Source organism: Euwallacea fornicatus, chromosome 18 (assembly GCF_040115645.1).
Source record: "Euwallacea fornicatus isolate EFF26 chromosome 18, ASM4011564v1, whole genome shotgun sequence".
Lineage (NCBI taxonomy): Eukaryota > Metazoa > Arthropoda > Insecta > Coleoptera > Curculionidae > Euwallacea > Euwallacea fornicatus.
Window position 1 is genome coordinate 3,744,666 of NC_089558.1, and position 18,689 is coordinate 3,763,354.

Consider the following 18,689-nt stretch of genomic DNA (forward strand, 5'->3'; position numbering starts at 1 on the left):
TTTTTGTATCAAGCCGCGTAAAAACTGAAAAATGAATGCAATGCTTGGTGGGTAAAACAGAAACATAAGAAAGCGGGCTAATGTTATCTGCAATCATAATTTGCCCCTCTCTTTCTTAGTCGCTGATGCGATTAATGATAATTTGTATGCAGCGTACAGCTTCAATAGTTTAAAAAAATCAATTAATATTTTATCTGAAAATGGATAATTCCTTCCTTTCAAAACCGCAAGAGTTTTTCAATTTCCGCAGTATTTTTTCATTTTCTTTACAATTTCATGATCCAATGAAAAAAGGTCAGGGAAAATAACTGGAAAAAAACGGCGAACATTCCTAGAAAATTTCAAGAAACTTTCCGCAAAAAATACCTACCAACGATTGGAATTTTTAAAATTCAAAAACTTCTACGATTAAAGAGCTGTTATGCAATTTCAATCTCAGCCCTACCACAAACAAACCAGATACTTTTTCCTTTGCCATGACTTAAATGCCTTTCATGACTAGATCCATTTTCACCATCACTATGGAAATTGTCCGCGTTGAAGAAATTTCACATTAAAGATTGCAACACATGCAATAGAACATAATTACCTGAAAACAATTTCCCTCCTTATCAAAAATTATCCTATTTATTCAACCCTAACAGAAATCATAAAGTTTTAACATCAATCTCTTCTCGCGGTATTTAAAATTACCACCCATCGCTCCATAACACATGTCGCGCCCATGGCCCCCATACTTGAAACGTCATTCTTCACTACCCATTCGACCCTCATCATTGATGGGAACCATAAAAATATCAGACAGATGTCTTTTGTTTCGGGCCCGATAACCAGCGCCAGCCGTTCAAGGTTATGCGCGGCGGTTGATATTGGCCGTTGCACAGACCAATGAGGAGAAGGCTCCGCCTTTAGAGGCACGCCTTCGCTGAAAGGTATTTATAAGGTTCATTGTTCAATTCTTCGAAGTTCCTACAATTAAATAACTATTGACAGGTTATTCAGAGTACACTTAAATTCTTCGTTTTTTGCCGTCTACCGCTTATTCAAATAAAAAAAGTTAAAGATTCTTTAACTCATATTTTTATCGATTCCCAAGGACTTTTTGAATCAAACGGATATCATTGAGTGCAAAAAAGTAAACGATCACTGTCAATATCAATGTAAATTGTCATCTAACGCAAACGCATTCTACACAACTACTGAATAGAATTATGATTAGTTGGTTATTTAAGGAATGAAACTTTGGGCATGTTGTGGTTGTTGGGTGGCGACATCTTTTGCGTATCGTCCGTTGTTTTAAGTGTACTGTCAACAGATGACGCTTTCGGCCATTTTGGCACTTTGGCACTAAAGTTTACCGCTTCCCAGGTTAGTTGTTCAGACTTAAATCCTGCTGATTCAGAATATCAAACAAAAACCGTTTCAGTAAACGATAAAGGTCAATATTAACACTTTTTTTAATTAAATCTTTGGCAGATGGTCTCGTCAGAGGGTCATCAGCAATAATATACTAGGGTATACGATCATATCCGGCTGCAGGTGTAAGGGCGGCGGTAGGGCTTGTTTTTATGGTCGATGGTAAATTCCCTCCCTCAACCATCGAAGCGAAAAATGATACGAATGCCATTAGCTCCAAGACAATGGGTAATTCATTGTTGTTGAATGTAATTAACCAGTGCCAGAAAGGGTAAATACTTTAAATTAATTTACGACAGAAGTTAACTAGAGATAATCGTTATATTTTATGCTATACACGACATTTCAGAGCGATCTGAGGAAATTTTTAAAAGGGATCGTACACTATCCAGTCGCCCACCACAAGACTCGATGCCTTGGGAAAGTTCTGATGCTTTTTTTTCGCAATTTCGGGGATATCTAACAAGATAACATTTAGTCTACATACAACTGACAAGACTTCTGGGAGGTATCATTCTCCTTCCAATCGCAAAAAGCTTTTCAATGGTTGTTTTCTTCATACTACGAATAATCAATCTCGAAGTATATAACAATTTTAGGGAGATTTCCAATTCGGATATTCGTCTTCGCTATCACTCGGATGTAAATACATAATCACTATAGTCTTTTACACCTACAAAAGCTTCGCAAAGATGTCCCACCAAATAATCTAATTTTAGGAGGATTCTCAATGGATGCGACCTTGTTCTGACTTCAGCAGCGACCTTTTTGAAATCGCAATATTTATGGTCTTTCCTGAGAATTCTACTCGGCGTTTTCTTCTTCTTTACATATCTGTGGTCTTGTATAGGTTTCCAAAAGGAGTTCATTAGGTTGTACCCACCGCTGAATCGTCAACCCGCGTGCTTCCTACAAAAAATCCCACGCTCACGCGCAACACGTTTTTCAATTTTTTTCCAAAAGTGGTGGAATGGTTCAAGATGGCGGAATTTTCTACAAGTGTTTGAGTATGTTCTAATAGTTGAATGAGTAGAATTTCCTTTCATTTAAACCGACACAGTTGGAAAATTCGTTTAATGGCAAAGAAAGAGTTGATATTTCAAGATGGCGGAAAGCTATAATTTTCTACATAAATTCGATAACATTTTTATTCCTTTAGGGACCCGCAAGGGTTGGTATGTCAAGACCTCGAAAGTGCCCAATAATGTTATCGTTGGGTGTGTGAAGGCTTTAATTTATGATAGCGGCATTGCAGAAATTTCTAAGAATGTTCTTAACATTCGGAGGCCGAAATGTTCTTTATTTGGAGTCGTCACAATTGGGGTGTTGGGGGTCTACCAAGGTATAAACCATCTTTCAAGATGACGGAAAGATAGAATTTCAAACAAAATTCTAAAGCTTTTGTTAGTGAGAGCGTGAAATCTCGTAACTAACAAAAGCTGTGTTCGCAAGTCACATAAAAATTTGTATTTGCACTGTTAGGAGTTTTATTAGATACTGTGATAATTAGTTGACCTGCTGTGCAGCTAATAGGATATACGGAAGAATTTTGCCTTAAGTTAAAGCTTTGTTAATACCGATAAGTCGGGTTGCCACGTATTCCTACACTTCAAATTTGATTGCTTAAGGTAAATCATAATGAATTAATGAGTCATATTCCCACATAATCCCAAGTCTCAACTCCAAAATCTAATATAGTTACTCAAGGCGGCCAAAATCAACAAACGCTAGTACTTGGTTCTGTGAGGTACGAGAAAGCTGTGTTCCCACGTTTACGGGTACAAAAAAGTGTTTTTTACTGCCAAACATTTTCTTCGATTCCGGCGATTCTCGGACTGATCGCTCTAGTAGTTGTGTCCAGCCACCACGGCCTCATATCACCCAACTTATTCCATTCCTCCATTGCCCCCATGCTATACAAAATAGCAACGCAAAGAGCGCCGAACATGATTCACACGACGAAATAATTACATAAACTCAGCGTTCGTCGGACTCGACCGATAGAACACGAACAGAGTGGAATAATAAACAGCGGCGTTGCCACATCATCGAAGCATTTCCCCTCTCTCTTCGCAGCACTATCACGTTTGACGCTCTCACTTCATCGCTGGAATTTTACTCTCCTCTGGTAATATTTGTAAAGAAAGGTTTATTGTGTTTGAACGACCCGAAAGGTTTCGTAGAGAAAAGAATAATTGTTCCGAGAATATCAGGGGGCATGCAAGAGGAAATGCTCTTAGGCGGTTGAAATTTAATATTATTAGGGGAAGGTTGTGTTAGAAAATTAGATTGAAATTAGGGTTTTTCAATTTACGGGATTTTATCCGGATCGAGGCTAAAAGTGCAGTTATTTTATTGAGAAATCGTCGCGATAACGTTTCTGGAAAATGGACGTTGCCGCAATTTTGCACAGAAAGTTAGGGACGTGCCGGGGGAGGGGGTAAATAAATCCAGCAGAAATTTGTATTGGATTTTTTATAATAAAAAATGCAAAATAACATTTTACACTTTCATTCAATAATAATTAGATAATTACACGTTAATTAATTACATTTCTGTATTGTACAAAATTAACCTAAAAATAACAATAATTTAAGGAAAAGTAAAACATTAACAGACATCTTAAAGAACTAAAATTATTATAGTAAAAAACAAAAATATATATTTTTTAAATCAAATTCCATAATTTACTACAATATTTACAGTACCAAACATGCATCCTCCAACAGGAAAGAATATAATCAAACGAGCTTGTAACAAAGTGCTTTAAGGTTAATTTAATTGAGAAATAGATTTTTTTTCTGTCGAGATCAGACTATTCTCCGTTTTTCTTTCCGTACATAAAGAAAAATTTTATCTCCTTACGGAAAGAAACATCTTTCTCTCCCTACAGAAGAAAAAACTTACTTTCCTCACAGAAACAGATAACTATTATCAATTATTAACGTTAACTTGATTCATTTTAAAGTAAGCTCATAATTTCCGACTTTAAATAAACTTGATTGAAAGAAACTAAAGGAATGGATATTTACAATTCCGTCAAAGTAACTTACATTCACCCGAATCTTCGAAGGTACAACCAAACACACGCACCATCTCAAGATATCGAAATCACTTTCGTTGAGATTTTTGCAGGTGGATCGAGATTTACACCCAGCTCACCCTCCTACCCAAAACAGCACCAAAATCCAACCCTCCCCTCACACCCTCCTTACCCCTTCAACTTTGACTGTGAGATCCATTGATCCCCCCGTTCAACCCTTGCAGATACTTTTCGTATTGCAACAGTGGTCCCTGATTGAGGTTGAGCCAATTCTGTCTCTTCTGAATCTCGAAGTGCTTCAAAAGCATCGCTTGCTGTAGTGCGGCAAACTGATTAGTTGCAAGAATGGAAGGGTTAAAGTTCGCAGTCAACTGAGCCAGATTCTGAATGTTGTACTTTTCCAAAATTTCATTTGGGCTTAAAGCTGAAGAGGAAGTCGGAGATGTGGAGTTGACGAGCGGAGGCGAGGACTTTAGGGGTTTTGGAGGCAGTCTGGTGGTGGGTGATGGTGAATACATGTGTTTGACTAAAGGGGAAGATTTGGGTGAGTGTTTGGGTGATGGGGTCTTTGGGCTGGAACTAGGAACTTCTGGAAGTTTCGGAGAGCCCAAACTGGGCGATGGCACTTTGAAGTCGCCTTTCGAAGGCTTCAGTTCATTGAGAGGAGACACTGAATTTGGAACGGTGTCTGCTTTCACTGGAGAAATAATTCCGTTGGACTTCATGGTTTTAGAAGGGCTTTGCTGGCCTACAGAAACCGTATAATTCATCCCTAAACTAGTAGAATGCAAACTTGCCACAGTCTGTGGCACCAACTTCTGTAAACTTTGAACTTTCGGGCTTCTTGGATTAGGTAAGCGCGGTATAGCCACTTTAGGGGTTGGAGAAGTATCTTTACTGTCTTGGTCCTGCTTCAGCTTAGTCTTCTTAAACAACTGCGAAGCAATTTCCAGAATGTTCCTTTTGTTCGTTGATGGGACGTTTGGGTCTGGCGACTCTGTTTTCTCCGGCGGTTTTCTCAAAGATTCTTCAAAGATTCTTTGAAAGGTCTGCGGAGATCTTGGAGACAACTTTGCAGATGCTAAAGCCTTGCTCAGCTCGGGTACTGGGGACGGTTGGATTGGAGCTTTCGGGGAAATGTTTGTCTTCACGGGGATCTGAAATTGAGGCTTGGGTCCTACTATCTGTGATACCGTGGTAGACATGGGGATTTTCTCAGTCAGACTTCGGGCTATTTCGGAAAGGTCTTCGTCTACTTGTTGCTCGCTGTCGTTATCACAGAATTTGCTTAAATCTAGCTTCGGCTTTGACGTTTCACCCTCTTCTGGAAGTTTCAGAATTTCTATATAGTTTTTTACTGGAGGTACTATTTGAGGCGTCACCGAATCTTTTTCTGAACCTTCTTTGATTGTGATTGATAATGAGGAAGGTATCTTGCAGGCGCTTATTAGAGACTGAAGCCCGTTGTCCTGTTTTGTGAGAGGAGGGGAGGGCAATGGCTTCTCATACAGGATTATTTTAACCTTTTTGGTCTCAGTTTTAGGAACTTTAGCCTTTTCGGTTTTTAAAGGGCTGGGATTCTTGCGCTTTCCAACAGGTTTAGAAATTATCAGTTGCTTTTTTGATTGCTCCTCAACTTTATCTTCGCTCTTCTTCACTTCTCCAATACATGCCGCAGCCTTTGGCAAAAGCTTTATATAATTAAAAAACTTCAATTTTTCGTCTTCAACCTCTTCCTTTATCTCCAATTTCGTTTCGGTCTGAATCAAAGGCGTTAGCAACTCTGCCTTTGGAGAAACACATTTTTTCTTCAGACTTTTCTTGTTTATAACAAGCCTAGGAATAGTCACTGGACTCTTAGAGATCTTCTTAGGGCTCTTCATCTTCGAGCCCTTCTTTATCGTTTGCTTGATGATATGGTGCCCTATGGGCGTTCCATCTTTGTTGGAAACTGGCTCGATTTTCGTGATAATCTCCACGTTCTCGCTGCGATTCAGGGTTATACTGGTATAACTCTTAGTGATGGGTTTTGAGAACATTTGTTGAGGTTTTGAGGTTGGGATTTTGTCTAGGAACTCTTTGGACAGTTTCAGTACGAGTTTGGGCTCCACTTGATGCTCGGTCTTGATGGTTAATTCAGGCTTGATAGTTATATCTTGGGGATGTTCCTCCGGTTTGATAACTCCACCATCTTTGTCAGTATCAATTTCTTTGCATTTTTCTTCCTTAACTGCAGTTTTGGTGCCTAGAGGCTCTTCTGCTGCATCTGGAGATGCCAGAGCACTATCCTCTTTAACCCTACCAACTTTCTCATTGCTTTCTTCATCATCAGCTTCAGATTTAATACTTTTAGGTGGTTTCAGATCGAAAGTTGGGATTTCCGGTTCGCTAGCAACTTTCTGACTGAACTTACCCACAGATCTTCGGGCGGACTTTTTGTCATCTTTTTCTCGTCTTATGCGCTCGCTTTTGCATCTGCGAAAGTGTCGGGGAATAAATTGAGGGATGTTATTAAGGGGAGTATCGTCAGGGCTTCGCGCTTTATTCTTGTCAATGATGCGGAAGAAGAATTTCATTAATTCATTCTGAAACAATTATTGGAAGTGTAAAAACTGGAGATGTGATGTTAAGATTCAAGTAACTTACCCGCTGCCAAGAATAGATATACGCGATATCTATGAGAGTGTAATGGTCAGGTAATGGAACTCGTTTATACAAAACATCGATCTGGAACAATAAAGTCCGATTGAGGTAAACGTATTCAGGATCGGAAGATATGGAACAAAATTGGTGAAGGAAAGCGAATTTATGGAAAATCGGCGAGTGGAAAATCCGTAAAAGAATCCAGAGTTGAATTTGAAATGTTATTTGCACCAATACACACGAATAAATATTTCGTCAAAAAAATGGGATGGATGTCGGTGGAATGCCAGCAACTGTTGGGTACGCCCCTTTCTTCTACATCTTAGAGACAGTGATTAGAAGGTTTTCATGCATTTGATGTTAAGAATAAAAAATAAAAACCGATTATGCACGCATACACGTACTTTGCACACTTAGATCGTTGAGCAAGGCGCGCTTTGCGCACGCTAATTCACGGAACAATGGTTCTGTTTTGCCCTGAACCTGCACAAAAAAACACGTCATGATACTCACGAAAAACTGATTGGTGTCCACGTTGTACTTGTTTCTGACAAATTTCTTGAGCACCTCGACCCGACACATGCCCGGGCAGAGCAGGTACCTCTTCATCTGGGAATCTGGGCTCTCGTCGATGGTACCGTTATTCTTTAAGGTCTCGGGGTCGGTCGCGATTCCAGGTATTCGAATCGCGCCAGGGGTGGAGTCGTCACTGTAACAAAGAGATTTTTCTTATTGCAAAGGTTTGTTTGGTCAAAGGTTTTTTTAAGGAGAAAATGTTGCGTGATTTATCAGGATATCGGTAGGCCAAAGCACCGCTAGAAGCGTCGACATGTCCAATAAATCAGAGCTGAGAACGGGCAGGCAGAAAACGAGCGTTGCGCCAGCGGAACGTTCAGAAATAACTCCCAGATTGTTATCTTGGCAAGTGGCCCTCCCGACATGAGAAATAATAAAAACGATTCATTCATAATTCAAGCGAAAGGATTTTTCGACCTTTCGGTATGTTATTTCGGGGGCTTTTTGTTATTTTTCTATGTTTTGTTTTCATTAAATCTTCCCTGCGATTCCGCAAAATCTAACATTCAAACGTGACCTTATAATATTCCTGGACATGTCCCAATATCAATTAAAAGCCTGTATCGAAGGCCCCACACCTGACAGTCGAGCCGAGATTAACCCGATGACGGATGAGGTCGTTGTTGGCCCCATTCTGAGACCGACTTTACGGCCTAAGCCCGCGGAAACGAGTGGGAGGGCGAATTAGTTCTCTGGCAATTTGGGGCAATGAAACTGCACACAAGAGAATATATCGAATGCAGAGCGTAATCGATACACGGTACATGGTTATAAAACCATGTCCACTCTATCAAGATCAATGCGAGGGATGCGATAAAAATGGAAAATGGCTTGCGATATTGGATATTACGAGCTTGGATATCGTCCAGGGATGTTTTGAGTTTTTTCGATTCCTTTAAGGGCTTGTAAGAGTTACCCACACATAGGCTTGTGTCAAGTTTTTTCGGAAATGGAGCTGAATATTGGAAGGGTGATTTATTTATTGAAAAGTCGACAGAAAGGGGCGCCCTTTATTGATTTTTGCCTTCAAGAGTTTTCATTGGTTCGGAAGCTTGTCCATCACCTCTTTTAGAAAACTCTTAACGTTTGTATAAAACCACTTTCCCATAGAGGGCTTAAAATAAAGGTGAAGAATACCCTTAAAAATAAGTTACATATTTATTGCCAATGTATGCGCATAAAGAAGTTTGTTGGAAGACTGCACCCTTGAAATCCCAACTCTTGTGAATCCGAATATAATAAATTTTCGAAAACTTAAAATATCACTCTTGAATCACGAATTAAACCACATAAAATTTCCGTACTAAGTGTCCCTTAAAATACAATAAAACGATCTGGAATCTTAAAATGTTTGAGCTATTTGTAAGCAACCCCCCTAAACCCCTTCTCCGTCCCTTTTCCTGCTGTAAATCAGTGGATTCATGGTCACCCAAAAAAGATGCAAAATATTGCACACTTTTTGTGAAACCGCAACTCTTACTCAATCTCTTTCATGACAGTAGCTGATGTTATCTATCTACAGATTTGAGCCTCTACCCGTCACTTCGAAGTAAAAAACTTGGAAAAATATTGATTACAATAACTGTACTCAAAAGAAGCGAGTATCTGGGATATCACAGGGTTTTATGGAATGACGCACAACAACAAACTGGTCAAGTACTGACTGAGACTAGGCCCACGGTAAAGCTTTCCTACCTAGTGAAAAGTAATGTTCAGGAATTGCTAAATAAATCTAAGTAAAAACCTTGAATTAATAAAAATATTAGCTTAATAAAGTCAAACGATGCAGCCTACCAGCAACAACAAGAATTCGTTCACGAACGCGACGCAGATAACGTTGCTGTTTTCGTGTCTAACGCACCCGATTTGATTTTCAGGCATGCCTAGCGCACGGTCGGTTGCTAGATTAACCAGGGTGGGAGTTGGTCTCTCTTGGCGTGTCTAAGCAACTCGGTAAAGATATGGATGTTATGCAATCACCGAGGTTCAGATGTAAAGCGTTTTGGAACGACTGAGAGGGAATGGTAAGCGAACTCCTGGTATTAGGATTTTGCGAAACAGAAGGATATGCTGAAGCATGCAGTAAGTGAAGTTGCAAACCTTCACAAGAAAAACGTCTAAACGTCTAATTGGCTCATTAGTCAAAAGTGCTAGGCACGCGTCGAAGGAGCCGCGTGTTAAGCAATCGTTTTAGAATAATTTAAATATTTCGTATCTTAAATAATTTTCTCACAAAACATACAAAAATTATACAGGGAGTCTCTAAAGGGTGCGAAAAAAATGCTACCACAAATTCCTGAGGCTAACATATGATGATCTACCCCAACTTACCTCTATCCAAAAGTGGATGATTTCGGAGATACAGAGTGTCGAAAGTTCAATTTAATTTTTTATGACGTATTAATCTTTGTACACATGAAAATGGTGGTTATTTTGAACATTTGTTAAAAGCGTTTATTATTAATAAACTTTTCGTTGATAAATCTTTTATTGACTGTTTTTACTAGAGAATAAAATTAATAACGCATTTACGTGTTTTTGTAATTTTTGGTGTTACTATTGTGGCAATGAGATACAATGATGAGTTTGTGTAAAAAATCGTTTTCGCTTCAAATTGTGTTCAATTATTACAATTCATTTAGACCTGGTCACACACGAAATGAACTTTTTAAATCCAGATATCTCACAAACGGTTGCTCAAATCGACTCTTACCAGGTATACCTTTTTTAGGTAAAAGACGTTGGAGAATAAGAAATTTTGTTTAGAAGTAAAATACAGTGTGGCTCAAAAGAGTTATTTCGTTTTAAATGTATGCAAAGTACCGCGGGTGGCGCCCCCTATATTTTACAATAAAAATGAAAGCTGATTTCAATTTTTTACCCCAAAGAACCCTCCCTGGCCGAATATTGTGATAATACACCGGTTATTAAAAAAATATTTATGAAAAGCCGAAACCAATTTGAAGTTTTGAAACTCTGTATATCTGAAATCATCCACTTTTTTACTGAGGTAAGTTGGGTTAGATCACTATATTTTAGCTTCAGGAATTTGTAGTAGCATTTTTTACGCACCTTCTAGAGACACCCTGTATAGTTTATCGAGGACATGGAACAGTTGCGTGGAATGAATGAATAAGAGACAGAAGCCGTTTTTATTGAATTTGTAACTGAAGAAAATTTCTACTGAAGATACCTGGCTATGGCATGAGTATTGAAAAAAAATTAAAAATTGAAACGCACTTTTTGTGATTTTTTCCCTCCGTTTGCCATTTACTTGCCAATAAAACTCAAAACAAAAATGATATAATAAACGCATAAATAATGTGAAAACCATTGGCTTTTTTCCCGGAAAGCAAACGCAATAAAAACAAGTTTATGGACATATTTCACGTCATGCAGGAGGTAAATCGAAAAATCAAATTCGTATTTACCCTTTGAAAGCAATAGAAGCGAGGGCAAATCGCTTGTCGTATTAAATATTACTTGCCCACTTTAAACTAAATGTTAGTTATGGCAGAGTCGAATGTAAAGTAGTTGAAATATTTCTTTTTGCCTGCGTGTAAAGATTTTTAAAATATTCATTTACGGCTTAAATTCAATGTAAACCAAAACGACTCCATCAATTTAATCGACGATGCGGTTCATTAAAATTATCAAAACATTCGTTTTCAGCCCCCAATCATTCAGGTACAAAACAGACACTCTCAAAGCCAGATAAGAATCATCTTTCAAGCTTTGAATAAACAATACAAAAGACTGCGTTCGCTCTTTACGATTTTAATGAGGACCGATTTATGTAAATTCCTGCGCCTACCGGGTGGATTGGTATAATACAGAATACCAACATGTGGCCCTGAACTATCTTCAGATTTGAAAATCATCACTTATCTCAAATCTCGCATGCATAAACAGCCCGACCAGTTTTGAAATTAAGATTTTAGGCAAACTAGTTTAAACTGTACAGACGGAATTTAACATACATAAGTATATACTCTCTTCGCCGTCTGGAAGAATCCTCGATTCATTAAAACCAATTTACATGAGGTGTCTCTCTCCGTCTCTTTCGCACCAAAGACCTCTAGAGAGAAAGGGGGTGGAAACGGCACGGGCTGATTTGTAATCGGGTCAATAAGGGAGCGCGCACTGAAGCGGGGGAGGGACGTGCGGCTCAAATACGGGGGTGAATTTTAATATGTAATGAAAGGTTGCATATTTTTAAATAGGTCAGTGGAGAGTTTCCATCGAGAATTGCCGATATTGGGGAAGTCCCGTACTGCAATTTAAAGAAAGGAATACGATCTACGAGCATTTCAGGATTTAGAAATCAAGTTTTCCAATTCGGCGGGGATCCATTAATAATTATTTAAGTCAAGGTTTACCCGTATTGAGTAGGGCTACCAACAGAGAAAGATTAAATATGAATCGTTTTTGTGTGTTTGCGACTCTGCGTTGCCATATAGAGAGACCCAATTGTACGCAAAATTTTAGGATTTGCGCTGCAAGCTTTTCTTTATAAATCAAGAAAGAGTCACAACTTTACAACCGCGTAATTAACGTTTTAGCATTAAAATGAGAACAGGGGAACAATTCCTTTGATGCACATGGCAGTTTTTCGAAGATTTGCAAAATTTTATTCGTTTTTGGATCCTCTGTGTTTCAGTCTACATAGCTCAAAATCAGGGCAATATTGTAAGAATATAATAACGATGAAATTCATGAAAAAACGTTAATTTTTTAATCCCGGGATTTTCGGGAGTAACGCAATGCACGGAATCTGGGAAACATTGGCTCCGAGATTCCGGGATTGCATTCCCTGCGGCACAGCAGCATTTCCAAGTCTTCGTTCATTGGCTTAATTTACCCATCGGTGATAATTTTAATAGTAAACTCTCTTTATAGCAATCTAAACAAAATGAACGAGCCCCACACATACACTAAACTCGAATACCGCACACGTCGTTGCCGGGTTGACAAAACAGAAAACTGCGGGGTCCTGTGATGTTGAAACAGACCAATTAGCGCTCCATACACGAGAGTACACCGTTCCGATTGAATTAAATGGGGACGTATCAATATTGCTTTTATCGATGAAAACAATTATTGCCCTTTAATACGGAAAACAGTGTAAATTGGGGATTCGTCGGACATAAAGTTCGCATGTGCGTGCCAACGATTCGAATAAACATCGCCATTAATGAATAATGTAACTGCCGTGATTATTTGTATGGCGTGAGTTTATGTTTGCTTTAGTTATTCAATCTCAGAAGGGTCTATGCTAAAACACCCCCTTGTTAATTCCGAAATTTCTTTGCCACATCGAAGTATGAGCCAACCATCATCAAGGATCGCCTCTTCCTTCTTTTCGCTCATTTAGAAGTTTACCCCTCGCCGTGGTTCATTTTCAGGTGGTACCCTGAAGTGACTATTATTTACAGATAAACTTATATCGCGGGTCAATCTGAGAGTGCAGCCGTCGTTACACATGCGAGTTCTAAATGTTGAGTAATTTTTAGAGGAAATGAGCTGACTCCTGACATTCACGTGCTGCGCCAATGAATTTCTTCAAGACGACACCCTTGAGTCTATTTCTAGACAAATTTGACCCACAGATGAGTGACAGACAATCCGGAGGGCACGAGACGTCAAATTTAACCACTATCAATCATACCGTCCAGAAGCGATTACTCGAGATTTCTCAAGCGTTCGGTTCTAATTAGTCGGTCAAGACCAATGACGTAGCACACAATGGTGGTTTTCCACCAAAACGGTCCTGTTTTTCGAACGAAAGACTGCCACGTGTTAGTGCCCCTACTTACGCATGTGAGACCATGATGATGTAATTTTCTCGCCTCCGTGGATTAGTACTTTTCACACGTCAGAAATGTCGCATTTATTCGCGCAATCAGCGCATGTAAGACATGGAACGTCATGATGACGACACTTCCTCCGATTTCGCCGCCATGGATTAGTGCCTCCTATATACCTCATGTCATACTTTCCCTTTACGGACCTACCAATTTTTTTTCCATTAAAATAAATCCCCCTTCAATTGCAAATTTCTCGATAAGGCGAAATTGAGCATTTTTGCGCTTCTTTCAGATCTGCCTGTAATTACTGAACTCCTCAAGTTCTGCGTTGTATTCGTTTCCATTCTTATCCCCAATATCTAGCTCTCTTTGATATCGAGACTTTGTAAACTCTTTTACTAATAAATTGTCCTGCATTGGTTGTATAAAGTCTGGGGGCCTGTGCACCGCTCCGAGCCGGCAGCACATGTCAATAACACGCCCTCAGTTTCCGGCCCTTTCGCCGGTCCTGGTTCGGGGAAAGTACACATAATATCGTGTTATCGGTACGCCATCTGCGCCCTTTGTGTCTTTTCGCGTCGGTAATGAGCCGGGGGCCCCGACCACAACGCTAGAAATTATTTTTAATTAGGCGATAGATGACACGTATCAAGATAAGGATCTTGATGTGTCGATCACGAGTTACAAATTGTTTTTGTGAACTTTCGGCGGGGCGATTTGGTCGGTCGGTAGCCCTTGGTATTACGACAGCTACGAATGTAAGTTGTGTCTCCGCCTTGATATTGAATATGAGGGGTATTCGTGAAGGACTTGGTATCGCACGAGACGGCCCTTAATCATGCATCGGGCGTCAAAAGCTAATACAGCGCAATTAAAATTAATAGCGGTTAAATTGTAGCGCATAATAAAACCAGTCGCGGACTCGTAGCGAATCAACACGCTAGTCCTGCGGTCAAAAAAAGAGACAGCAAATCCAGTTGGGGCAAGCGAGACGGAACCAGTTCGCTTCGTTAGGTGAGCAGTAATTGCTTTTGATTGTTCCTCGTTTTTGCAGAATCTGAGTCAGCTTTTTGGCTATGAATTTGATCTGCGAATAAAGCGTCTAAACACTGACAATAACGAAACAATCTTCAATTTCGAGGAAGACGCATTAAAAGTTAATGAACGCTGACAATAATTGCGACAATAAATCGCAGTCCCATTAGTGAGCGCGGGCTCGAAACGAGTCTTAGATAATTAAAAAATAATTCTGTTTTTTTTACGTAAAGGCCCTTGGAAACGTGCCTCGACCTCTGATGAGGCCAACCGTGAAACTCGAAACAGCTGTTTCTGTTTTCGTATTATTTGCCTTGCTCCGTCTTCGTCTTCCTCGATTCCTATCGAGTCGATTTCGACTCAAGAGGGTGGGGTCGGGCCTGCGTTGTGTGCATGCACTATTTCGAAGTGAGGCCCTTTCTTAGGACACAGCGTGTGTAACTTTTCATGCACGTATTCGAATTTAGAAAAATCTCGACGACATGTCCTCAATTTAAAATCGGTTATTGCAGCAGAACGCGGCAGTATGACCTTTTTCAATCACCTTTATACCGGGTGTCCGCTTCTCGAGTTCAACTGCAAGGGACCAAGAACCTGATCGCCGGGTTCTCATGAACCATAGAAAGTATCAAGTTGGATTAATTTGGACGATATTGTCCGTAACGTCTCCAATTCGAAATTTAATAATATGCCATTTCAAAATTTGAAAAATTTCGATGGCTTTCGGAGGTATTCCAAAAAGACTTTATTTTTTCCTCAATTCAACGTGGCGGTATGATGTTTGAAGTGCGACGATCCGCTTTTCGGCAACAATCCTCAACTTTATTTCTTTAGTGATGCCATTTCGAATCTTCACATTATTGAAATTAGTTTTCTTCTGATTACTATGCATGATTTATTGCACGTTAAGGTTCGCTCTTCCAAGGTGGAGAAACTAGCAGATCTATCCTCCATTTCAATGTTCTTCTTATTTTGGTCCGTAAAGTTATGATCGTTCTTCCCAGCTCGTTAATCTCGCCAAGCACAGATTGATAAATAAGGTTTTTCCTAGTTCTCCATAAATAACAATCCAATGGCGAAAAACCTGGTGAACTTGCCGACCAACGCATGTCCCCATTGCTTGAAATGACTCAATCGTGAAATATCTCACCGTATATCTTATGATTACCGATACTCGCATGGTTGAGCACCATAAAAAAATTTTGAAATTTGACACCCTGCATCTACTATACTCAAGAGCAAAAATATTAAAAAATATATTTTTATAAATATTTTCCAACTCTAGTCAGCTTTCAGATTCGAATGCAGAACTTTGCGTTATCTCAACCAATCCTGCACATCCGTTGCCATTTTCCAGGCTGGTCTCCAATTGGAAACATCCCGTACATATTCGGAGGTCTAATATAAGTTACAAGTAAAAAGTGACATTTTCGTCGATTCTTCCTTGGCGGCAAAATACAGTAATATGTACTCAGCATTGGCAAAACCGTTTTGTCCACACACCGCATCGTCGTCAAGAGGGTGGCGTCGTCGTCACCGCTCTCCCTCAAAATCTCCCCTCCGCTATTTTACCGAAACGCTCATTAGGTCGGGTTTACATAATAATTGGATTCGTTTTCGCAATGACACGTGCATTTTACGACCGAACGAGAAAGGTACCATATCATAACAATCGTCCAGGAAATCAAAGCAAGAACGAAATAATAATTGGCCTGTTATCAAAACCTTCCAAACTGGTCACATTGTCTCGGGACGACCAAGGTCGCGAACAAAGACGACCATACGTACATTCGATAAAGTAAGAAACAGGCGTCTTGGGCTGCGATAAACGGCTTCCGTGCGTGTGTTTGGCCTCTTGATAAATGCCAATAACGACGGCGAACTACGAGCTACTTGTTGGCTCCGACTCGTTTCGAATCTTTCTATAGTCCGAGAGCCGGAAATTCGTCGACGAGATGCTCGGTTTACAAAAAATCCTACATGTCTAAGAAAGCTCGCCATTAAAGGGTAGATTTAAAGACGAAAGCACATAACTCGATCAACCCTGCATAATCAGAGGTTGCGAAAGTAACTTATTGTTACACCTGAGGCTTGCGCACGATAGGGTTATGAGTTTTCGGTGCGTGCTCTCGGACTATACCAGCGACTGCACCAAAATGATTCGCCAGCGAATCGTGTGACGTAATTTTGCACAGTTCCGTGCACATTCACAGCGGTAACAGATTATCCTCTCGTTTCAGATGATGGTGTTGACGACCTTTCTCGTTTAGCGAAATCCGGCGACTAGCAATTTGAGAATTGATAATCCTAGAAGATTTTTTTTACATTAAGAAAAAAGAACCTAAAATTAATCGTTTAGTGTGGCTTGAGTAGCTTTCACCTTGAGCTGTGACTGAGCAAATCTTCGACGCAATTTCTCATTCAACAAATCGACCCCATCAAAAGAAGCTTGGACCGTTCATAAAAACAGTCCTAGGAGAATTTGCAAGTGCCCGAAGAAATAATAGAAATCGGTGCAAATGCGGATGTTCGGAAGTACCGAAACCAATCACAAGGGTCTTTGTTTAGGCGATTTGCGCGGACATTAACCAACTGTCCCATATGTTTCTTAAGGTTATAAAGAAAGTCGATGTTTAGTATTTAAAACTATTTACTTTTGTTCAGTTTAGACCGACTTCTTGGTTCTCTCAATTTTCTCTTGCAGAATCTATTCGTAAACTCTTTATGTGTAAACAACATTAAAGAGGCCAATGATGTTGGTCATTATATAAAACTACATTATATTTTTCTAAAGGACATACAGGATGATTCGCAACGCAATAGACACAGAACGGGTGCGTGTCGAGAACTTTGAAATGTGTTGATATTTTATACGAAGTGTTTCCTGATATTTACGGTTGTTGAAATATCGGTTTTCGAAGATGATTAAAAAATTGAAAAAAATCTCTATTTCAGGAAAAGCTCAACCTAGAATCACCATATTTGGGAAATATTTTTGCTTTATTGAGGTCTTTGTTTACTGAAAATTTGAAGTGGCTGAAAACTTAGGAAGAGGTGGTTTAGGAGTTGATTACCGTTAAAATTATATGAATTTTTTTAACCCTAACCAAATTAAAAACTAAGGTTTATCAATATGATAGTAAATTTAATTTTATATCTTTTTGTACTATTGTAAATTTTTTGAGAAGTCATTCATTATTAAGAAATTTTTTTTTTTTTTTAAATTACGTTCCTTAAAAACTATAAGACCGTGCTCCAACTACTTTCAACTGTTTTGTTGCGAGATAATACGATTAGGAAATATTGTACGATGTTCTTCTACTCTTCTTCGGCAGTTACCTTGGCAGTTCCCAATACTAACATCACATCAATTTGTTCATTAAATGTAATTTTTTCAGCATTTTGACTACAAAGTACTACAAGCAAAATAAAGATATGCGAAAAACTTGTAATCTGCGGAAATTTGAATAACATCAGATTTAACAACAGCCATATCTGAGCAACGAAACAGTTGAAGAGTAATTAGAGCACGGCCTTATAGTCTTTAAGGAACGTAATTTCTAAAAAAAATATATTTTTTTTTCGTAATAACGAATGACTTCTCGAAAAATGTACAATAGTACAAAAAGATATAAAATAAAATTTACTATCATATTGATAAACTTTAGTTTTTAATTTGGTTAGGGTTAAAAAAATTCATATAATTTTAAGAATGATCAACTCCTAAACCACTCCTTACTAAGTTTCAGCCGCTTCAAATTTTCAGCAAATAGAGACGTCAATAAAGCAAAAATATTTCCCAAAAAAAGTGATTCTAGGTTAAGCCTCTCCTTAAATAGAGATTTTTTCAATTTTTTTTATGCATCTTCGGAAACCGATATCTCAGCAACCGTAGGAATCAAGAAAAAATTTCGTATATAAAGTCGACATATTTTAAGGTCCCCTACACGCATCTGTTCTGTGTCGGTTGCGTTGCGAATCACCCTGTATATTAACTTTTTTTCAAACCCCATTTGACACCGTCCTGATTTCTGAAAAAGGTACTCCATGAATTCTAGATTTCTGAGAAAAATCCAGACGTTTCAAAGGCGACAATTACAAAAGGAAGATAGAACACAATTGAAAATTTCGAGACTAACGAGATACATTTAATTCGTAGACATTCAAAT

General features: G+C 39.0%; 1 protein-coding gene across 4 annotated transcripts in view; it reads right to left on the reverse strand.

Moving 5' to 3' along the window:
- Window positions 1–3,887: 3,887 nt before the first annotated feature.
- Window positions 3,888–18,689, reverse strand: part of LOC136344888 (polycomb group protein Psc-like) — a 51,621-nt gene continuing 36,819 nt past the window's right edge. For all 4 annotated transcript variants that reach the window (XM_066292769.1, XM_066292770.1, XM_066292771.1 and 1 more), the window contains 3 exons: window positions 7,616–7,811; window positions 7,106–7,186; window positions 3,888–7,044 (listed from right to left, as the gene is read on the reverse strand). In XM_066292769.1, coding sequence (XP_066148866.1) covers window positions 4,636–7,044; window positions 7,106–7,186; window positions 7,616–7,811 — 2,686 coding nt within the window. In that variant the 3' untranslated portion in view covers window positions 3,888–4,635. The remainder of the gene's footprint in view (window positions 7,045–7,105; window positions 7,187–7,615; window positions 7,812–18,689) is intronic.